The 22794-nt window shown below is 36.6% G+C and overlaps 1 protein-coding gene across 7 annotated transcripts in view; it reads left to right on the top strand.

Annotated features, from left to right (window-relative positions):
- CDKAL1 (CDK5 regulatory subunit associated protein 1 like 1) overlaps window positions 1-22794 on the top strand; it is a 380595-nt gene that overhangs the window by 234423 nt on the left and 123378 nt on the right. For all 7 annotated transcript variants that reach the window (XM_064705180.1, XM_064705176.1, XM_064705178.1 and 4 more), the window contains one exon: window positions 13582-13727. In XM_064705180.1, the coding sequence (XP_064561250.1) occupies window positions 13582-13727 (146 nt within the window). The remainder of the gene's footprint in view (window positions 1-13581; window positions 13728-22794) is intronic.

Genomic DNA, 22794 nt, shown 5'->3' with positions numbered 1-22794 from the left:
AATAGGAGCCTTTAGGAAGCAGTGTAGTAGTGTTTTTGAGAATTTGCATTGTATCTGGGACTCTCATAACTGCCACAAGCTTTTCTTCTTTTCTCTTTGTATTTTAACATTTTTCAGCATCTTTTACAAAAGCAAATCAAGCTTTTAGCAATTTTCACAGTTAGTTCCTTTGCTTTCATTTTTCATTCACATTATTAAAAGTGTTTTGGCATAGACTGCTGCTTTTGTCACTGCTGGTCATTGTGTGAGTGCTCTCAAAGCTTAAAAAAATAGAAAAAACAGTTGCTGTAAATAACAAACTGCTCTGCTGAGATAAGCGGCACCCTTGATATAATCCATGAAAGTGGAAAGAATGTTGCTTTCCTTCAATCATAGTAAGTGTGAGCATGTCACAAATCTGTAAATTTATGATATCTAGTCCTCCTGTTTCTAAGTTTTCCAGAAGGTGCTGTAAGTAGGACTTATTTTTCTACCTACTCATTTAGGAAAAGTACTCTTATCTCTTTGAAAATGCTTCTTTAGTTGTCATAGCACAGGCGGAGGAATTCATGGAAGCCTATTGAAAATGAGTGTCTTGAATGTTGCTGTGCAGATCACGTGTTTGTGTGCAGCAGCCTTTCTGTGCAGTAGCAACATCTGCTGTTGCTCATCCTCTTCAGTGTTCCATGCAGTTTCCAATTTATATGATTTTTCTAAAGATTATTCAATCACATTTCTGTGTGTCACATGTTACCAAGAATTTCTGGTCTTGACATTTTGTGACATAGTTTTGCTGATTTGTAAACTAAATTAGCGACAATGTTTGTTGTTTTTTTTTTTTCTTCTTTGCTTTCTGCATTTCTATTTAATCTCCTCTTCCAAGCTTACAGACTTCTCACTGAAGGATGACTGGGGAATGTAAGCAGTCTCCTGTATAAGTTTTCACTAAACAAAAGAAACTTTTTATGGGCAAAATGCTTTTAACTTTCCATTTGAGGAAAGGGTACAACTGTAGTTTGTTTAAAAAAACAAAATTAAGTGAGAAGCTGATTAACCCTCATGTCAGTTGATTAGGATAAAATCCAGATATAGATCTGTTGTCTCCTAAGATATGAAGATGTGTCATTTGTTGCAGATATCTTTCATTAATTGTTTTAAAAGGTGCTGCATTTTATTAATTGAAATTCCTGATTTTTATTAATTAAAATTCCTGATTTTTTTAGAAGTCATATTTCTAAGTATGATGTTGTTTGGCCTTCTGTGAAAAAAATTTACCTGGGAAAATGTATTAATCTTGTGTTACTGTTTGTATGCAATACAAAGGACAAAGTCATTCCAATCATGTATCTATTTTAGAAACCAGACATTTTTGGCATACAATTGTACACATGCAACTGCTTGGCAGGGGTTTGTTTCACTTTAGAAATGATATGTGGCATAGAGCAACAGTAGTCCTCTAAATGTAGAAATTAATTTTGAGATCTGGACAGAGCTTCCCTAGACACTCAGCCTAAAAGCAAAAATTTTGATTCATTCACTTTTCGTCCATATTTACTGGAGTTTACCTGCAGGTGAGAGTGTTTCATCTGCCTCAGTGTCTGGGAATCACTTTCATAGTCTCCACTAAATGGTAGCCAACAGCTCTGCTGTTCCACTGATGGAGGCCAGCACAGGGAGAGGAAGAAGACAATTTCCCTTGGATCAGGAGTGGTGGGAATAGAGCAGAGCAGGGGACAAAGAAAAGCTGTGAGTGCTTGTAGTGGGCATTAAGGCTCTTATGCTGCAAGGCTTGGTAGATTTGGGGGTCTGGGCCAGTGGCCATTCAAACTCAAGTTTGTGTCAGGTAGGAAGTCAGTGTAAGTTTTCATATGACTTAAAACCAGTGCCTTCTGGTACTGCTGTCAGATAAATGCCATTCTGTACTTGGAGATATTTGTCATTTCAGAGGATATTGTTAATCTCATGAAAATCCTTACTATACTTGTGTTTGTTTGTTGGTCTGTGAATTTAGTACTTCAGTTTTTTATTCAGTAAATATGGTGGTAGTAGTGCCGTGTGTAGTATGAATAGTCTTGGGATGAGAAGCAGACATGTGCTTTCAAATTAGAAATTCTGCATTCACTTGGGCCTTCTTGTATAAAAAGAAAGATATATTTGGAACTATGCAATGTTTTATAGTCATGCAAAATATTAGATGTTTTTTGGCATGCTGGATACTAACCTATGTCATTACAAAAATCCTTTATCATAATTATTCAGGGTATAATCTGAAGTCCCTGATTTTTTATCTGCTATTTTCTTTAGCCACAGATGATGTCTGTGCTTACATTAGTGCACAGTATGAAGTATTAAGAGGAGATGAGGAAAACACAGAATATGGTAGTGAAGCCACTACCAAATATCTAAATTTATCTGCATTTTGGACTCTTTACTTCAAAATAAATATAATTCTTTTAATCAGACTTTCCCACTGCTCGTGATCCAAAGCTGTTTCAAAGACATACCATTAGTTTGAATCCTGCTGTTTCCACCTATGTGGATGGAGCACATTCATCGTGAACCTGGATTATGGCTACTGCTCTGATTTTCTTGGAAGCTGATTTAGTTTGTCCACTACAAAGTTCACCCCAGACTGAACGAACCAATGGCTGTGAAGGGAGCATGGGGAACTGCATTTCAAAATTTCGCTGCTGCTTTCAGTGGGCACATCACAGTGAACACAGCAAATCCTGGCAGGAATTCTCCAGCTTGAGGTTTTGCTGTTGTCACAGAGAGGATTATTTGGGGTATTCAAAGAAACTGAAGCACCAGAGACTCAAACTCTTGGTCATGTCACTAAGACTGAGAAAGAACTTGGAGTTTGGTTTACCTGCAGGAGACATCCTCAGTTTTCCCCTCAGGTAAAACCTGGCCAAGCAATGGAGGTAGTACTGAATTTTCCTGAGTGCTCTCACAGTCTTAGCAGTCTGTTTGAATGGATACAGCATAAAGCATATAGCTTGCTTGTTTCAAGGTTGGTCTCAAACTGAGATTTTTGAGACACGCCCTTGCCCGGTGTCTGTCCTATATTAAAATGTTAATGCAACATGATATTGAGGAAAACTTGGGATTTTATCTACATGGAAGAAAATTATAATAAACAGCCATGGACTATGGCCAGGGAAAAATAATTTGCCCCAGAATGTTTTTTGTTTTATATAATGTGAAGGAGAAGATTAGTGTTAGAATCCATTATATAGTCCTAGAAAAACCTGCAAGGAGTGTATTTGTGTGTGGTTTCCCTGTGTGTTCTTGCCCATATGTCTTTGCACAGAGCTACTGCTCTAGTTACACACACTGCCAGATGTCAAAGATTTTATCACCCCATGGTATCAACGTGTAGTAAAAGCACATAAAGAATACACCCTGCTTTAGAGGTAACCTCCAGACATTTTTTCCCCAGTCATATTATGAAGCTACTCGCTAGTGCTCTGATGAGAGTGTTTAACATCCACTTCCAGTGACTGATGGAAAGGGAGAGTTGGGAAAAATCCATTAAAGCAATGGTAGTAGATAAATGATGAATGGGAATTAGTCTGAAAAGTAAAAAATAAGGCAAAATGTATAGCAGCTTGAAATTAATGTTCGTGGCATAGTGTTAGATAGTGATTTTGCCTTGACTATATTTCACTTTTCCTTGGGTTGAAGCTTAATTTTCTTTTTAAGTATCCAGGGCTGTGTCCAAATCACAAGGGACTCTAGATCATCCAGACTGTAAAAGGGCAGGGACTCACATCTCAGCCTTAGCTTGCCTCCTTTGTGGATTTAACATAATCCCAGAATTGTCTGGGATTTTAGTACAGCACTTTCTGTGAGTGATGGGATGCTTCCAAATCTGTATAAAGGAGGCAGTTCACACCTGCCATTCCCGTAAGTGCTTAATTTCACATGACTAGATGAGTAGTCGTCTTTGTCACCTGTCAAAATGAGTCTGTCTCAAACCATACTATATGCCATCTGTGGGCTGTATCTCCGTTATTAATTCAGGACATTTGAGTGATACACCAGCCATTGAGATGGAGTCTGCATGGCAGCAGAGCCTTTAAATGCAGAAGGTGTGCCAAGTGTACCACGAGTTGCAGTAGTATTTCTTTGCTCTTTTGCTTTGATTTTTCATGTCAGCTCGGTGTTTGTGTTTCTTAACCTCATTGAAGCTGATACCCTACAGATGGCTCCCTCAAACGTGCCCTGACACAGCACATAGGAAATTGTTACAGTATTACAGTAAAATTACTAATTCACTTTTCTTTTTTCTCTGTTGTCCTTTTTTTCCTCTGAGTGCACCAAGCGTTTTTGAGCGTTGTGCATAAGCTCAAGTTTTGAATAACCTCGAGTGTAAGCTGATTTGAAATGCATTTAAAAAGGGAATAATATGCACACATTCCTCAATGGCAAATAAAAGGGCAGCATAATTTCAAGAATTAAAAGGACTTTAGGGCATGTATTTGCTTTGTTTCTAGTATGATTTTTTGTCATTTTCATAGACTGCTGCTTTTGAAAGTGCCAATTAAAATCTGTTGATTTGACCAGAAAAAATGAAAACTGCAGCATACATTTAAATAAATGAATAGTTAAGCCCCTGACTTCTTATTACTGTGAGTTTTGTAGTGTTTTGTACTCGGTGGACCATGCAACTTTTTCTTGCTGTAATTACAAAGTTGTCTCTATGCAAACTGTCTCTGTTTTGCTAGCAGTATAATTGAAAGGAACCTCAGATACTAAAGGGAGGTAGATGGGGCAATTGCCTCTGTCCTCCTGAAAAAAAATAAAAGGTGAGGTATGAAGGGATGTTTACTATTTCCTTTGGTATTATGTTAAATGCTTGTTTGTCCTATGGAAGCTGTATATGCATCTTTGCTAACTCTCTATATTCCTGCTTTTTATTTTTTAGTACTAAAATGGTCTGTCTCTCCTCTGCTTCCTCTCAAAGCATTCTTTGTCTTTGGGGTTTTCAAATATAGCACATTTCCTTTAAATTACTTCTTAAGACATAGTGTCATGGGAACATGAGCTCACCCCAGAGTCGATGTACTTTTTTATATTATGGAGCTGAGAAATGGATGAATCTCTGCTGTGCTTTGGGATACATTTTGTCATGCCATTTTCTCTAATCTAGAATTCTAACATTACATACACAGCAGATCCTATCGTCTGTAAATGCTTGGTGACATGTTCGTTTCCAGCTGGTAGAATATGATTTGGCTTAATAAATGTCAAAATAAGAACCCATTTTACTCTTCCTGAAGGTTTTATGCTGTATTTGTGAATATTGGGTTCTCTCAAAAACCTTAGCAAATTGTGAACTTTGGACAATAAATGCTTCCTTCCAGACAATATGGAAGGGAATGTTTGTGTTGTTGAGAATGGAGCTCATGTTCTTTATAACACTAGTAGAAAAAATGCTTTGAGATACATAAAAAACTGGCTTTATTTATGCAAAATTCAGTTTTCTATCACAACAGAATATTTTATGCATGCATCTAGTGCTCTTCTATATTTAATAATCTGTGAATAAAAACTGGTATTGCAAAAAGGGGTTAACATTAAGTAGCACACTGCTTGACCAGTTAAATCTGTGCATATTAGTTGTACCTCAATTATGATTTGCTCGTATGAATGTTGCTCTTGCTTGTTAGACTGCCTGAGAATGAAGAGTATTTAAATGCAGACAGATCCACACTCAATCTTGTGCTGAGTGTCAGGCTGTCAATTACTTACAATACTGTCTCATCCCAGCAGTCCTTTGGAGCTGGAGCTTCTGGTGAATTACTAGCAGAAAATAAAAATCACCAGTAATTGAGCAATATGTTAAAAGAATGGGAAATGCATATATGGGATAGTGCATTTGTGCTAAATAAAAGCAGAATTTTTATCAGTTGCCATGCACTTCGGGGCATTGAGGTAGAAGAAGCTATTGTCAAACTTAGGGCTTGCATAAAAAACTGTACCATCTTCTTTTAATATTTCTGCATTCATTGTTAAACAAATAGCATCTCACTTTCCTAGTTATTTATATTATAATAAGAAAAGTTCTACCAACTACTCTCCATGCTGTTTCAAAAGCTTCTATTTAGTTTAGATGCATAAACCCTTTTGTTTTCTTTGATAGATGAGCTGTCACATTCCCTGTGCTTTGCAGCATCATCTACATAATCTTCAGTAAGACTGCTTGCTTCGTTAGGCTTTGGCATTTGTTAAAAAAAAAGGTTGATTTTCTTGAGGTGAAGATTTTCTTTAAAAATGAGAAAAATAAAATACATTGTGTTCTAGAAACTTCAATAAAACTGCACAGTAATATTTGCTTTGTGTTGTTGTACCACTGTTAATCAAGAAAAAGATGTAAAATCTCTTCTCATTCTTGGATTCAATTGGTTTAGCTCTGTTAAATGGCAAGTGTTACTGAAAAATGTGAATTCTATGATATAAATCTCATCATTATGGTTTGCAATATTTTTATTCTGTTTTACTATGAAATTTAGGTCAGCTCACAAAAGAAAAGTGATAGTATTTGCCTAAAGGTTTAACTTTTGATTAAAACCTTCCAGTGTTTTCCTTCTACTGGAACCTGCTAAAGCAGTTGCTATTTTAGATCTCATACTTGCTTGTTTGAAATGAAGGGAAACAATAGAGAGGCTCCCTGGCGCTGCCCCATCTAGGTACAGATGAACTCTGGAGGGGTGTGCAATTCATTCTATGTCTTCCTTCTGAGCAGAAACCATCAATTCTTTTCTATCCTATGGGATTCTCATTTTTGAGCTGGAGAACAAATTCATAGTATGGATGAAACTAGCAATTCATTTCAGTCATTCAGCTTTCTGAAGACAAAAAGGTAGTGTGACAATCCTACTTGCCTATTGTGTGTGCCTCTATGCTTTAATTAGTTTTCAAGGTTTTATTAGCATAAAGTATGATTGAGACAGAGAGTTATTTGAAGTAGCAGTGCGCTGTTGCAATAAATCACCTTTTTAGGGACCTTCCCAATAGGTGTTTCTAATACATATTGAAAAAGGAGTATTAATTTACTTCTGGAAAAAAATATTTCATTTTAGGAGTGCTTAATGGTGAGAAATTAGGGAGAACCATAGAGAAAATTTTTTAAAAAGTGTATTTTCTTGCATGTCAGAATTAATAATTTCACAGGTAATTCATATTAGCGCTCTGGTTGGCTGGTTTGAAGTCATTAAACCATCGCTGTAACCATTAATGAAATATACACTTTACCTTGAAATGAATCAATTTTTGGAACTGGACAAACAGCACTCTGAAGCTCCACAAAGGCTCTTCAGGATTGTAACGATAGCTGCAGCAGCAGCAACAATAACAGTTCTCATCTTTGAAAGCACTGAACCATTTTCCTGCATAGTGCACAGAAATTAGTGTGGTATAGTGCTGAAGGTGTCACTGAATCCGCTCTGTTTTGGTGAGGTGGAGACTCAGATGTGCTTGGGCTCGTGGTTCATCACAGGCTGAGTAATAAGCAATCCACCCAATGGAGATGGATAACATTTTACCCAATGTAAAGTCAGTCTGCTTTAATATTGGAAGCAAATTGTGATAGGGAAGCCAGCTTGCTTATTATGAAGAATTTCAGGAACCAAGGTTTAAGATGTCTGTACTGGGAGTTACTGGTTTTGTCAGAAAATATGAATAAATGGTATGTGCAAGAAATTTCTTTTTATTCTTGGATATAACATGTGTAATCTTACAAAGAACCGTATCTACCTGTTAACAGAATAGAATTATTGATATTTTTGTGTTTAGAAGAATAGGTACCTAGGTTTACAAAATTAGGTACCTAGCATATTTGTTGGTGTGTGTTTCCTTTGTGGACTCACTCATGGGAAGAGATGTGAAAAATTTCAGCTGAAGCTTTGGACTGTGAAATGCAGTTACTGTATTGTGATATTATCTGAATATCACTTCTTGTGCAGGAACTTGAGTTAGCTTGTGCTCTTGTTTAATAAAGGAAGATGTGGCAAGCTCTTCAGTGCCTATTAGGTGATTTTGTTATGGCATGGTTTGCTTTCTTTTTTTTTTTAAGAGATTAGGCTTAACACATATGAAGCTGTGAGGGAGGAAAAAGTAAAAAGTTGCTTATCTAGCCATGGTTTGTCTGTTTTCTGAGGCTGGAAGCAGCAGAGAGATCCCACACCTAGGAGAACAGCTGGGAGCTGCTAGGGCTGAGCATATGACTCTCACAGCTAGTTTTCCTATCAGCAAATCACAGCTTGCAGTCTGGTTTATATCCACTTCCAAGGGTGGCCTGAGCTAATACCAGTTTTCTGTTTGGTAATGTAGAAGGCATTTTTCCCATATGGCAAAACAGATTTTTGCCCTCCATCTGGCAACTCAAAGATTTGATTTGAAGGTTCAAATTACATTGGCTAGAATTGCATGGGCTTTTAACTGCTCCAGTGTGACCTGCCTTTATCCTAATAACAGGATAAAGACCTGAGCATGTCATGTCATGTTACATGGGGTAGGGGTTGCCTCTAAGCTTGCCCATCGTGTGGCTTCAGCGCATCTCCCCTGGTTCATACACAGATGAGGGAGAGGCACTGCCTTCCAACCAGTGTCCTCAGGGACATCCCACATGTTCTTAGTTTTTTAAAGCCCCATTGCTCACAGGGGGTGGGAAATAGGGGAGAGTTCTCTGTTCATTCGTTTTAACAAAACTGCTATGGGTTTTCCAGACTGGATCATAACTGTGTCATCATTCCCATGCCTGCATCACAAGATCACATCTGTTCCTGAGCTGCACTGCAGCAGAGGAATTTATAAAATGAGCCACAGCCACTTGATTTTCATCCAGACTGTGCTGGTGGTAGCACGGCTCAGCTTCTGAAAGACAACAGCCAGCAGACACCCCTCGTGACATATCCCAAAGTAATATCTGCCACAAAGGGATGAAGTTTTGAGGGAGTGCCATTTTGTCATGTTTCCATATGGACGAGGATTTCTTTGGGCTTCACTGCTGGCAGAGGACAAAATCCTTTTGCTAGCAAGCAAGCTATTCACATTATTGTGACTCAAACACAAGACAGAATTCAAATACTTGGATTTTTGCCTGCTTTAGGTAAGGAGAAAGAATTGCTGTCTGAACAGCTTGCTGGTACTGCCATAAAGATGCAGAGATATTGATGTTTATTGTCTCTGCAATTTTCTGTGGTTGCACATGGTGTCACTGCAAACAGGAGGTGTGATTTTCTGGTTAGGTGGTTAAATTTGTGTATTGTAATTGCTAGGATAAAATACACTGACTAAATAGAAATCTTTCTAGTAATGTGCTTTGTGTTCTAATGCACTCCAGCTGCTAAGGACTGGAAAAAAATATTTCATATGTGATCAGTATACTGAAGGATGCTTCACATACATTATTATGTTCCAAATGTAGATGACGCCTATTTTTGTAGAGTCAGGTTAAAACAAATTGTGCTACTTTTTAACCTTTTAGTTCCTACATGATATTTCATTTTTGTGTAGTGCATCCCTTCATTCATAGACACATTATCAGATTCCAGGGAATAGCAAGAAAAGGCAATCAGCCGTTTCAGTCATGATGAAAGACAGAAAGTTTCTTTCACAGTGATATAGTTTCAAAACGTTGTTCATTTATTGTTTCCAGATGGAAATAAAATTCTTGTTTTTTTTTTTTTTCTAACTGAAACATGTAATTATACCTAGTAATGCAGAGCACTTCAGAAAAAAAAAAATGTATATAATTATAGAAAATCAACAGGAAATAGATGTTAAGCTTGGAACGTTGAGACATGAAGAAGTAAAAATATGCATTAGCCCGTGATGTCCTTCAAATACTCTTTGGGATATTAACTAATAGTTTTATTCAGTGATGAAATCTGATATTCTATGTGCAATCTGTAGTACGGGAAAATCTGTCAGCATTGACTAAGTATGACTGTTAAGTGCAGAGTAGTTGTAATTTAATCAAACCTATGTGGCAAAGAACTTCAGTGTTATTTTAGTGCTAGGGAGGATGAAAGATAAGACTGGAACAGTCTTACCTTAAAGCTACAGGTAGAATGTGATATTTCTATCTGAACAGTGCAAAGTTTGGAAGATTGATTTATCCAGATTTCTGATGCAATCAAGCAAAGCTTTTGTTTAATTCATTATTCTATTTCCTTCTGAATGGCTCATTCAGTGTTTCTCATTCAGAATTTCTGTTTATAAAAGGTAAATTTGAGACCACCAGCAGAAGTGAGTGACAATGAAATAGTGGGTCATCAGGTGTTTCAGTCTTGTGTTTGGTTTGTGTGAATAATTTGTGTTGTGCTAAATTCACAAAGTTAATTGTTACAATCCTCAGGTACGTGCTGGGGAATCAGTTTATCATTAGGATCTTTGATTCAAAGCACATGCAGTGCATTTTGCATTTTTGTATATTTCTTTAGATACAGAAATCAAGTAAAGAAAGAAGTTCACAGTATAAAGAGCTGTTTGCAGCCTCCATCTCTAGAAGGAGCTTTGAGTGTCCATAAGATCCCTGAAACCCATGACCACAGCAGCTAGGCTGTGTTAGTGTTCCCAGACAGACCATGTGTGTATTGCATGTGAATTTCTGCTACACATGGCAAGCTATTTACTCTCTAAGGAATGACAGTTCTTTTGATATGGAGTATCTTTCTGAACCAAAATGATGCAGTGGAATAATCAATAATGTTTTTGAGCTTACAGCTGTAGCTTTTACTGTATGCAGGGATCTGTAGGGATAGTTGAAAAGTTCAGATAATTAATGCCAGGCATTTTACATCCCACTGGTACAGAACCAAGGGTAATTACTTTAAATGACAACAGTTGTGTTCTTTTCTTAATCCTGAAAGTTATCGACAACAGTGATCGCAGAAAACATGTGTTTTCTTTCTTTTGCATGGGGGATAACTGCAAGAAGCAATTCTGATTAGTCTTGTTTAACACTGGATGGTGGACACCATTGGTTTGGTTCCTCTTACAGGAAGTGCAGTCAAAAGCTCCCTCTTGGCCCCCTGAAAGAGATTAACTGTGAGACCAGCAGGATTCTACATGTTACTGTCAGACCAGCAGCTAGTGGCTTTGGGGTTGGTTGGGTGCTTTACTTTTTTTGATTTCTCTGAGGAGGAAAATTGAGATTTTAGAATTTGATTTTCATTCTTCACATTTCACCATAACATTTTCATTGTTTAATGTGAATATTAGAAATAAAACCAACATTTTCATATAACTAGAGAATTTCCACATTTGTGACTTTAAAAATCAAAACTTCATGGTAAAACAAGGTAGGGTTTGTTAAGATCGAATATCTCTATCACAAACAAACAGACACAGTGAATCTGTTTGGGTTTTTGTTCTATCAGATGTTTCTCAGCCTTACAAAAGCTGAATTAAAATAACACTTCCATATCTAGAAATTCTAATGATTTATTACTCTCAAAAAGAATTCACAAACTGATCTCATATTAAAGAGTCTGTTATTCAGAAGATGCAAAATTTGAGAGGAAGGGCAAAGAATTTTTTTTCCTCTGTCATAGAGTGAGTTATTTTAAGAACTTGGCAGATTTAGAAGCACGTTATGAAACATGACTTTCGTTCATTCCTTATATCATAAATCTATGTTTGAAAACTGAATAAAGTACTTGGAACCAAGAGATAAGCAGAATAATAGGCTTGTGGTTCGTAGCTTAATTTTCAGCTCATATTTTCCATATTTTAGAAACATATTTGATTAGTGATAGACAGAAAAGTCACAGATGACTACAAGGATGCTTCATATAAATTACATTCACAAGATTTTCTAAAGCTTAAAAAAAGAAAGTTTCCCACTTTTAGGTACTTGTTCTGTACAATTTCATTTTTGAAAATATCTTCTAGCTGAACATCTACAATTATTAAGGGCACAGATAAGTATAGTTCCATTTGAATTGGACACAAAATCTGTGTGGATGCATGGTGGCCTTTTCTTCACTCTTTTTTCATGAGCTGCCTCCAGCTTCCACTGAGAGCCAGGTTCACTGCACACAGCCTTTCTGTGTATCAAATTGTGTGCAATTCTGTGCATCAAATTGAGTTTACATACCTGAGATGGAGTAGCTATTGCCTTGAATAATGTAACCACTTCTCTGAGACATTTATGTAATAAGATCTTAGACAGAAACTTTCAAAACTGCTTCCAGAAGTGATTTGATAGAGTTTCGGGTTTTGTACACATCTGTTTGTCAGATGAAAAGTGAGTATGGAGAGAGCATTTTTTTTTCTTGTTCTAAAAATCAATGCTTTTAAAAGCTGAGCTCCTGCAAATGAAAAGTCTTGAGGGTGTTTGCCTTCTCTTTGAACAATCTAGGGCAGCCTTTTAGAAATACAGAGAGAAAATCTAGATGCGTAACTAATATTGCTGATTAATGGTCTGGAAGAATTTGTAAATAGTTGCAGCTTAAAAAGTAAATATGGCAGCAGTATGTGTTGTCAGCCAGAGTATCTGTGCCAACAGAGAAAACAGTAGAAATGGCCTGAGTGAGCCTGACTGGAGCACACAGAGTGCACTGGCAGAAGAGCAGCGCTCAGCCCCAGGCCATTTCCTGAATGCCCACAGCTCAGGGAGAAAGGGAAAATCAAAAACCATATGTGAAGACCTGCTTGTTCATGGAATATGGTTCTTTGCCCAAGTTCACTTATTGGTTGCAGGACAAAGATTAACAAGCAGTATGGTACCATATCTCAATGCTTTAAATTTTTCAAGTTTAAAAAATACTTAAACTTTTTTGCTTGACTGTATGTCCTTAATTGGTTAAATAATAAAAATGAGAGAAACTGGACCACCATATTCTGTCTCACATTCCTTCTCCTTGCCAAGCCTCTGTTGGGAGGTTGGTTTGGCTTTCATTAGGTTTTGCATTTTGCTCTTACCTTTAATTTTTTTTTCCCCCCCTGACCTTTTGCATTTGTACAAAATGTATCACATCCTGTGTCTCTTTCCAAGCTGTCACTCCAGTTTTAAGCTGCCGCTGATTAATTCTATTCATATTATAGCCAAGCACTTTTAATTTCAGTCCTTTTCTCTGAAGTAACACGGGCAACATTTCAGACCAGTATCGGAGCATGTTTGCAAGTGATGAGGTGTACCTTAATTAGCAACTGACTGACTTTAGGGATGCTCCAATTACAGACATTCTCATTTTGGTATCTAAGAAGTTACTTCATTCCAACAAGAAAGCAACTAATCCTTGCCATCTTCTGAAAACAGCCACTATCTGAAATTACCAATTTTCATAATACTTTGCCTCTAAAATTTTCTTTTAATTGTGTAATCAATGCTACATAGGGAATGTGATCCCTTTGTGATCGCTATCTCAAAGGAAATTTGATTTCATCGCGTTATTCTTATTTTCCCCTAAAAAAAATCGCTTTCAGATATTTTCACCTGTCCCTACTGTTTCAAACTGGGCTGGGGCAATTTAGTATTGTTTGGGTTTTAGTAGTATTACTGCTGATACTTACCCCATATATTAATCTGAGTTTTCTGTATTATTTTCATAATGCTTTAAAGCTTCTTTTTCTTTTAATAACTCTCAGGAAATGGCCAAGATTCTCAATCATCCAAGAGTGTATGCTTTTCTACACATACCAGTCCAGTCAGCCTCTGACAGTGTGCTCATGGACATGAAAAGAGAATACTGTGTGGCAGACTTCAAACAAGTAGTGGATTTCCTTAAAGAAAAGTAAGTCTACTAATAATTGAGAAAATGACAGTGTTGGGTTTGTTGCAATGTCAAGAACATGTGGCTGAAAACACAATTATTTGCAACTTCATAATTAAGGTATGAAAAAAATGAGGTCCTTTAAGCTTTCAAAGTCTTTGAGTTTTCTGTAAGCCCCTTGATGTGGTTGACCCCTATGCTCAAGCTTTTATAAGCATCTTAAATCTCTGCGTGACATGCTTTTAATTTGTCAATATATTCCTAATCCTTTCCAAAAATGCATTCTTAAATGATTTTTTTTATACATAAACTACTATATATAGATTGCTTGAAGTTGGAGTTACTGAAGTTGTCTTTAATGTGGCTTTAGAGCATTGCACACTTTGTGTACAGGAGATGATCCAGCTCCAGCAAATGGTTGGTTTTGTGTTTGTTTGTTCTAATAAGTATTTTATGTCCTATATCTTATGTAAATTTGCATCAATATAGTAACACTCGAATCTTGCTTAGGGGACTGATGAGTTCTAGATTAATTTCAAAATTATTTCCCTTAACAACAGAGCTAATTGTGAGAAATGAAAGAATGTATCATTAATGTATTTGCTTATGCTGACACAAAGATGAAAGCTGCATCTACCTGCAAAGCTTTTGTAACTGCAAGTAATAATTTCATATCCAAGGAAGTATTTTCTTATCTTTTAAAAAGTTAATAGTGACATATTTTGATGGATATTTCTGCACTGATTGTCAAAAAAGCCATGTGTCTGGAGAATAATTTCTGACACCTTGTTTGGCTACTTTCTCTTTTTCTGCTTCCTTTGTTTGTGTGCTTGTTCAATGACTTAAGGCAGTGACATTGTACCTTTGACTCTTATCTTATATTAAAATATTGGTACATCAAACCAACCAAACTTTCATAATCAGTTTTTTTGTGATAATTGAAAAATTGAGAAGTCTAGCTATGTAAAACATGTCATCTAATAGCTGCATGGGAATTACAATATGTAAGAAAGAAAGCCAACTGTGACACAATAGAATCTGTTTTGCAAACTGAATGTGTAATTTATAGGACATTCCTATGCATCTAGGACAACTGATGGAAATGGAGCTGCTTGTCTTCATACAGGTTGATTTGCATTAATTTTCCACCACAAACAATGCCCATGAATTCTTGGCACTAAATTTCATGTGACTGTGGATCAGTGTTAGTTTTTAATTAACAGATGTGTTGTATTCCCACGTATCTTAAGTGGAACTGTGTCAGTTTATGTCTTAGTTGACTTGAAGTTGCTTCATTATTCTCTTCAGTAGTTTTAGCATTGGAATCTATTATCATAACAGCAGCTGGATTTTCAATAACCCAGTATAGCTGGCACATGTTGGGGCATATGGGGATTTATTAAATCATTCAGCTCTTGCACACAGCAAAGAGTGAATTACTTAATACCCAAATTTAAAACAGCTGGTCACTGAGCATACAGTAATGTATGTCATACGTCTTTTTCCAGGGCTTTTTTGTAGTGAACTTAACTAGGAAGAAAACTGGTTTGATGTCTTGATTTTAAAGAATAATAAACTTTATTTATCCTGCTTATTAAGAAAATACCAAACTATCTAGTAGTTCCTGTTAGAAAATAGTCTCCAGATATTAAGATGGAAAAATCTTTGAACTATATGGCAGCAGGATAAAGAAGCCATGCAAGGTAGAGAAAATGTTTTGGATCTTTGAACATGTGCTCATCTGTAAAATGAAAGGTTGTTTTCTTTGCCCTTAAGAGCATAGAGTCTTCGTTTGTAGACTTTGCTCTCGTGACAGCAGCCAGCTATTACATTCTCATGTAGATATTCCTATAAAGATCTCAGCACAAAATTTACCAGAACTTAACATGGCTGCAGACAAGTCCAGAGGCTAGAGCCAGAAAAGCTAAAAATAAATATGTGTTTAAACTACTTTAATAGCCAAAAGGGATTATTTCTATCTCCCATTTATCAAAAAGGTAAAATAAGCCAAAAGTAGAACACCCTAGATCTCCTTTCTCTATTGCTGGGGCCATGAAATTATCTAGAAGCTTCCTACACAAAATGTACAAGGACTTATCAGTAGATTCCAAATGTCACCTTTGTCTCTAGAGTGTAACATCTGCTCTAATAATAAGTTCACAAAAAGTTTTATTAAAGCAATATATATAGGGTGACCAGGTGAAGAAGTAAAGCCATGCATCAAAGAATGCTAATGGTCATCAGTTAAGTGTATAATAACTTGCATTCAAATATCTAAACACATAAAATTTAGTCCAGCAAGTAAAAATGGAAAAGAAAAAGGAAAAGAAACAGCTATGTCATAATTTTTGTTTTGAACCCCAAAGACATACCAACTGATTTCTGAATCTTTTTCTCAATCAGGCCAACAAAACACTCTGGGGCTTTTTTTCTCCAAGAAGGAAAAAAATGTTTTTCCTTCCCCTGGAGAGCCATGAGTGACTGCAGAGGTATCTTCTTCAGAGTGGGGATTTATTTATATCCTGCTGAGCACAGAATACCTTATAGAGAAGTTAGAGTTCTCCAAGAGTACTCCAGACAGAGTACTCTCTATATTGAAACTGTCTTTTTAAAAAGAATGGAGCATTCTTGACACTCTGTGTCTGTGAAGTTAGAAATGTCACATTTTTTCTCTTTTTGAGGACTCTCTGCAGGTATGAGCAATAGAAATTAATTTTAAAAATTAGTATTGATGTTCTAGTGCTGGCTTTTGATATGCAACTCTTTGTATTTCTGAGCCACTCTCCCCAGCCATGTGCCAACACTTTTGGTTTACTATCAAGATTAATAGCAAAATGCATAGAATATAAAGCAAGAAAGGCAAATCCATTAGACTGTGAAAAACTGAAATACAGAAGGCTTCTTTTACACTTCTTTTTTAGAAATTCCTTCTATCATATTTTGTACTTTTTTGCACTAAAATTTCAGTAACTATTTCTGACTATTCAGGAAAATACTGTTGAGCAGTGGATTCGCCGATCTGCATATATCTGGAAATCTAATATACAGATATATATTTTTATATATATATTTCTTGAGAATTTATTTTTAAACTGTTCTAGAGAGCAGCAGCATAAAGTGAGGATGTACTGATTAATGTAGAGGGTGGGCACAGTCTGTAAGGACTAAGTAACAACTAGTGCCCTGGTCTGTGGTCTCTGGGGACTGATAGAGTAGTCTGCAGGCACTATTCACAAGACTGATTCCTGCATGAGTTTGCAGCTAAATGGAGGACTTCTAGAAATTGCTGCTAAGTGAATTTAATCCAGAGACAAATTTAGTCTTTTATCCAAAAGTCTTCTTTTTGGTGTCATCATATCAAAATGTGAGTTGTTTTTCAAGTGATCTCAACTTTCAAGATTCAGCATACATTATATTTCTGAAAGGTGATGTTTGTAGTTGCAAAAAGAGCAAGACAGCTTTAATTATCTTGGAGTTCTGAAACTTAATCCCCTGAAATTTACTTTTGATGGTAAAAGCAAACAACTGGAATATATTTGAGTTAAAGAAACCCGAGATCCGAATGTCATATTTTGTAATTGCTTGAATAATCAGCAATGTGAATATATACCCATTAAAAAGTCTTTAGACTGGTAATGTGTTTTCCAAATTTGCTTTTGTTGCCCAGACTATATTCTTTCACCTTTTTGGTTTGTGAAGTGATTCTGATGTTCATCAAAGTTTATATTTATGTCTCCTATTGCTGCTGCTTGATAAGAGACTTTAAACCCAAAATCTAGACAAATAGAAAAGTAGGGAAACTTAGAGCTAGACTGAAAGACTATACCTTTCTGTTTTGGAGAACAGAGTAATTCTGAGGAAAAGCTGGGTTTGCCTCCCAGTTTGTTTTTGTTTGTGTCCTGAGGTAGGAGCATAACATTAATTGTGGGTGGCTGCTGCTGTTCATTTGAGACTGTCTCGTAACTCAGACTGAAACATTGGAGCTTTCCAATATCATCAGAAGGCCAGCAAACTTGGTCTGCCAGCAGAGAAGCCACAGCTCTGTCAGGCAGAAAGTTCTGGGGTTTCTTTTCATTGTGTCTCCCTTTTCCATTAAAATCAGACCTACTCAAAAGCCTCTCTGAGCCTCCATTACTTTTTTCTGTAATCAAATCTTGTTTTTTCAGCACAGGTAGATACATAATTACTGTGGTTGAAAGAAGGCAGCAAAGGACCTAAAGTAGTAAATGTGTGCAGTAGAAAATAAATCACAAACTTGGAAGGAAATTCACTCAAGTGCAAACTGAAGGCCTAATTGCCCAGCATTACAGACAACTGCCTGATGTCCCAGGAAACTAGAGATATTGTGCAAATTGAGAGGTGTTACACAGTCCTTTTGGGACAGCTGGCTTCAGCAAGGCTCCCTACTTCCCTGACATTCACTGAAAGTAGAATCAGAGGGCCATGAAAAGAGTAGTTTTAAGATAACCATTTACTATTTTTATATACTTTTTTCTACTCACTTTCAAAATGCAGGTAATTATGAAGTAGACTATATTGACTCCCTCAATTTTTAAAATGTGAATGTGTTTCATTTTCTTTCTCAAAATGCACTTCTCTTTCTCAGAGAGAGACGTTGTTGAGCTCATTTTGCAGACGTGCAAATCGTGTCCCTAACAAACCTTGACAAGGCTTTCAGATTGGGGCTTTTTTAAATGGATTTTAGCACATCTGTTCTGTCAGTCTGACTACTGCAAATGCAAATGTCATCTGTTTAAAATCCTTATTAGGTTCTCTGCTAAGAAATTGCTGAGTGTATTTGGTACTTATCTGTAATTTTATACCTCAGTCTCTAGACTCTTCTCTCTGCTCTGTCTTTTGTCTGCTCTTGGAGTCTGAACTAATCACTTTACCAAAGGTGTCTCTTTTTTTTCTTATGTTTTAAATTAATTGAGTGCCTTTAAAAGGTATTGAATTAGCACCAAAAGCTAGAACGTGGGTGTTTTTTATCACATAGTACAGAGGTATATTCAAGTTTGTGTCTAGACTTGACCCTATTGCTTCATGGTGTAGCTTTTGATGGGCACTCTCCTTTTTTATCACAGGATTAGTTGTCTTAAATTGTCTTGAAATTTAAATTTGGGCTTTGGTAAATTTATAGCCCTTCCTGCTCTGCATTTGATTGACAAGGTATTGGAAAGAGGTGTAAGTAGGCAAGAGGTTTCAAAGGTGCTGAACCCTTCCAGGTCCATTTATTTCATTAGGATATTTTGAACATCAGCATTCATCAACCTACATTTCAAAAGTATCTTTTTCTTTAGAACTGACTGTGGAGAGACAAGTATTAGGTGTTTCAGGTTGTTTTTTCTTTTTTACTAACTAATTGTAACATGACTTCAACCTAGTTAAATGTTGTTTTAGGAGGGCAGTGTCGCCATTTTGGCCTGTACAGCACTTGGCCCTTTTCTCAGCTAGTGCTGCTGCACCCTTACTTTTTAGCAAGGAGATACATTTTTCCTAGAGAGGAAATAGAAGGCAAGAAAGCAATATCTGCAACTTCTTAATCTTTGTCTTCGCTGTTCTGCAGATTGTAATTCAGGTTTCAGTTAGTTCTTGGAGAGATCTCTTTACTGCCCTGGTTTACAGGATTAGATCTTTTGCCACTTTGTAAATTATTAGTCACTGTTTGGTAGCCCTAGTCTTTCGTGCCAGATGCATCAAGAATATTGGAGTTTTCTGGGCTGTCAACTCTCAGTTATCCTGTTGTTTGTGCATCTTGTCAGGTCATGTGTGAGGATGTACACATAAAAATATGGAAGTCCCAAGCAAATCACGTGATGTGATGTTAACATAAAATAATTCCAAATTTACAGACTGCTTTGAAGATTAGTTGACACGAAATGTAAGTTCAACCTGTTTGTTTTGAGGAAAATACTGTATAGGAAACTATGATTTCAAAATTTCCATGCTCTGTAATTTTTTTATATTAAGTCTCTTTGGATTCTGGATCACTTTGGGTCTGCATACTGATCTGTTTAAGCAGGATGTGCATGCTTATGGGTACTCCCATTTTACAGCATTTTCTTCTAAATAATAAAATGTTTTTTCTGGAGATAAGAGAACCATTATGAGAGGGTTGGTTTGGGGTTTTTTTCTCCTGGTTCTCAGGTTACTATTCAACTCCCATAGTAAGAGCTGGAGGGTGAAGCCTGGGAAATAAAGTGCCCAGGATGAGCCCAGCTTACTGAGTACAGACTTGGTGGGCACAGAGGACATTTGCTGTTCGAATCCTTTGAGAACATAACACTGTGATGCTCTGCTTTGAAGGAACATTTCTTTGAATGGTTGCTGGAAAGAAAAGATATGTGCCCTGATGAAATGTAAAAGCAATTTCATCTGATTATTATACTTGGCTTACAATCTGGCTTACTCTTTTTACTAAATATAAGTAGTGAAGTTGCTTAGAGGGATACTCTCTATATGCAGTTATGATTAGGCTCTCCTTTTTCTGGGCAGGCTCATCTGCAGTTTTCTTTTTGTAAAATCCTAATGTGGGAGTATTGTTAGATGATAGAGTAGAAATTAGTAAAGTACATACAATTCAGTTTCTTCAGTGTAGCAAGATGGTATCTTTTTTCCTTTTTTTCTTTTCCCCCTGAAGGCATGTGAATGTGTTCTTTGGAAGTAATGATACTAAATCTGTAGTAAGGATATAAGGAAGGAATGCAGTAGTGGAAATAAGTTTTAAAGCATTTAATATTTATGAGTTTAAATTTTTGTTTGTATTTATTGGGATATTTCTCTAGTGTTTTAAAGCAAAATAGCTAAAATTACTTTGGCTTTTTCCTGAGTACTTATTTTGATTGTGATCCACTTTCTTGAAACACAACCTGGGGAGGGAAGTCTAATTTGTTTTTAAAACAATAACTGTAATTAATATCAATTTGCTTAATAGCAGATTAACTTGGCATGTAATTCTCAGTTTTAATTTGCTCCTGAGCTTTTAAGCATATCCAAACATATATTAAGATGTATAAGTATTTGTGATAGCAGATTAGTACAGATATAAATATGTGTACACCTTATAGTGCTCAGATATGCATCATAAAATTCTGATGGCAATAAATTTTCACATTTGATATGTTTCAGAAAAGTATTTGTTCATTTCAGTCTGTATTTTTTTCACATTTTTGCCATAGTACCAAGTAATGAATTCATTTTGTAAGCCATGTTATTCTGATCACATAGGACAATGCGACACAAAGGAGTTTTTGATGAAGGTGGTAGCTGGCCAGCTGATAAGTGCTGATTGAATCTACATTTGTCGAACTTTCCGGGAAAATCTGTTGAAAAGAATAAAGAAATGAAAAAGCCAATATTTCTATAACTGTTCGGTACTTTTAGTGGTTATTTTTTTAAAAACAAACTGCTTAAATGAAGAAAACTAGGAAACAGAAATATACAAAACCTTTTAAACCTCTTTAAAAGTCCAATCAAAACTGTTGCATTCAAGAAGCATGATAATTCTGCTATCCAGAGGTTTTGTCTATATATTTATTTGGGGACAGTGGTACACATTACTTCGGCTCAGCTCCAATTTTGTTCGTGTGCATCTTATGTTAGTCTGTATAAAGTATTCAGAAGTTGATGATACACCTCTTTTTTAGTAAGAATGTAGTTTATAGTTGTATACTTAATATAACATGGCAAAATAGTCACAGACCTGAAACCTTAAAAGGTTTGTGCATAAGACAAATATCTGACTATAACAGATGAATCTTCACTTTCCACAGCTGAACCACTTATCTCATGCACTTATAATTATTTTGTCTTTCTGTTTTGCTCCTCATCATTATGTTGAGCTGTCATTTTGTTTAGTAGGAGTAATTGACAAAGTACAGCTGTTAAATTGCTTCAGGATAACAGGACGACAGTATTGCAAGTATAGTTATATGTAAAGGCACAAGAGGCAGTGTAAATTCTTCTCAATCCACCTACTGGAAAATTGTAATTCAGATGCTAGTTCAAGTTGGAAAATACCAGTATGTCCAAACACCTTTCCCATAGGAGAAGAGAAAGCTAGAGTGGCTGATTGTCAGCCATTTTGTCTTGAATCTGGAGAAAATATTTATTAGCAAAACCCAGAGGCCATAGAAATGAATTATCTTATGGTTTGCTGGGTCAGATGCCTCTGTGGTTGGCCTCTGGAGGAGCCTTGGCCCTCAGCAGGAGAGGCAACTCTGAGATCAGAACACAGCTCCATACAGACTTGCAGTCAGCTCTGGGGTAATACCTTTTGAACATCTCAAACCCCAACAAATTTGAATCAGTCCTCTACCAAAAGCTTTGCATTACAGAAAAATACTGATCTCTCTGAGCTTTTATCTGCCTGGAAGGATTTTTGTTGAGACAAACTTCTCAACAAAACATAAGCCTCCAACTTACTACACAATGGTACGCACATGTGAAAAATGGGTTGTGTGATCATAGAGCTGCTGCTGAATGTGTGTGTGTGTCTGTGCCCCACAGCTGATGTTTAGCTACTGTGCTTGGTGAAGGGAAATCTATTGTCCCAGACTCTGCAGAGTGAGAGAGGCAGACAGACAGACAGACTGTAGGGCTCAGGTTTGAACAGCAGACTGGCACAATTTTTCCACTGCTGTGAGACAACTGCTCCCACATTGCTGACTTCAGCTTTGGGGAGTTCCTGACTCACGTGCTCGTTCCTAGAAATGGCCAAGGCAGCCAGCTGGATTCCCAGCTGTGATTAAGGAAGTATTTTTCCACGTAGCATATTCTACCCCTGCAGGCTCCCTCACTACCACAACCTTGCCACACAACCTGTAGCCATGATATTTTCTGAAAAATCCTTTCCTTAGGATTTTTTCCTCCTGAGAAGCTGAGAGGCCTCAGGAACAAAATGCAAACATTGATTATCTGCTGCTGTGGAATGCAACAGGTGGACCTGTGATTGGTCTCATGTGGATGTTTCTAATTAATGGCCAGTCACAGTCAGCTGGCTCGGACTCTCTCTCTGAGACAGAAGCTTTTGTTATCATTCCTTCTTTTTCTATTCTTAGCTAGCCTTCTGATGAAATCCTTTCTTCTA

The sequence above is a fragment of the Zonotrichia leucophrys genome, chromosome 2 (assembly GCF_028769735.1).
Source record: "Zonotrichia leucophrys gambelii isolate GWCS_2022_RI chromosome 2, RI_Zleu_2.0, whole genome shotgun sequence".
NCBI classification, from domain to species: domain Eukaryota; kingdom Metazoa; phylum Chordata; class Aves; order Passeriformes; family Passerellidae; genus Zonotrichia; species Zonotrichia leucophrys.
Note: the sequence above shows the minus strand (reverse complement) of the source record. Positions and strands in the feature narration are given on the sequence as shown.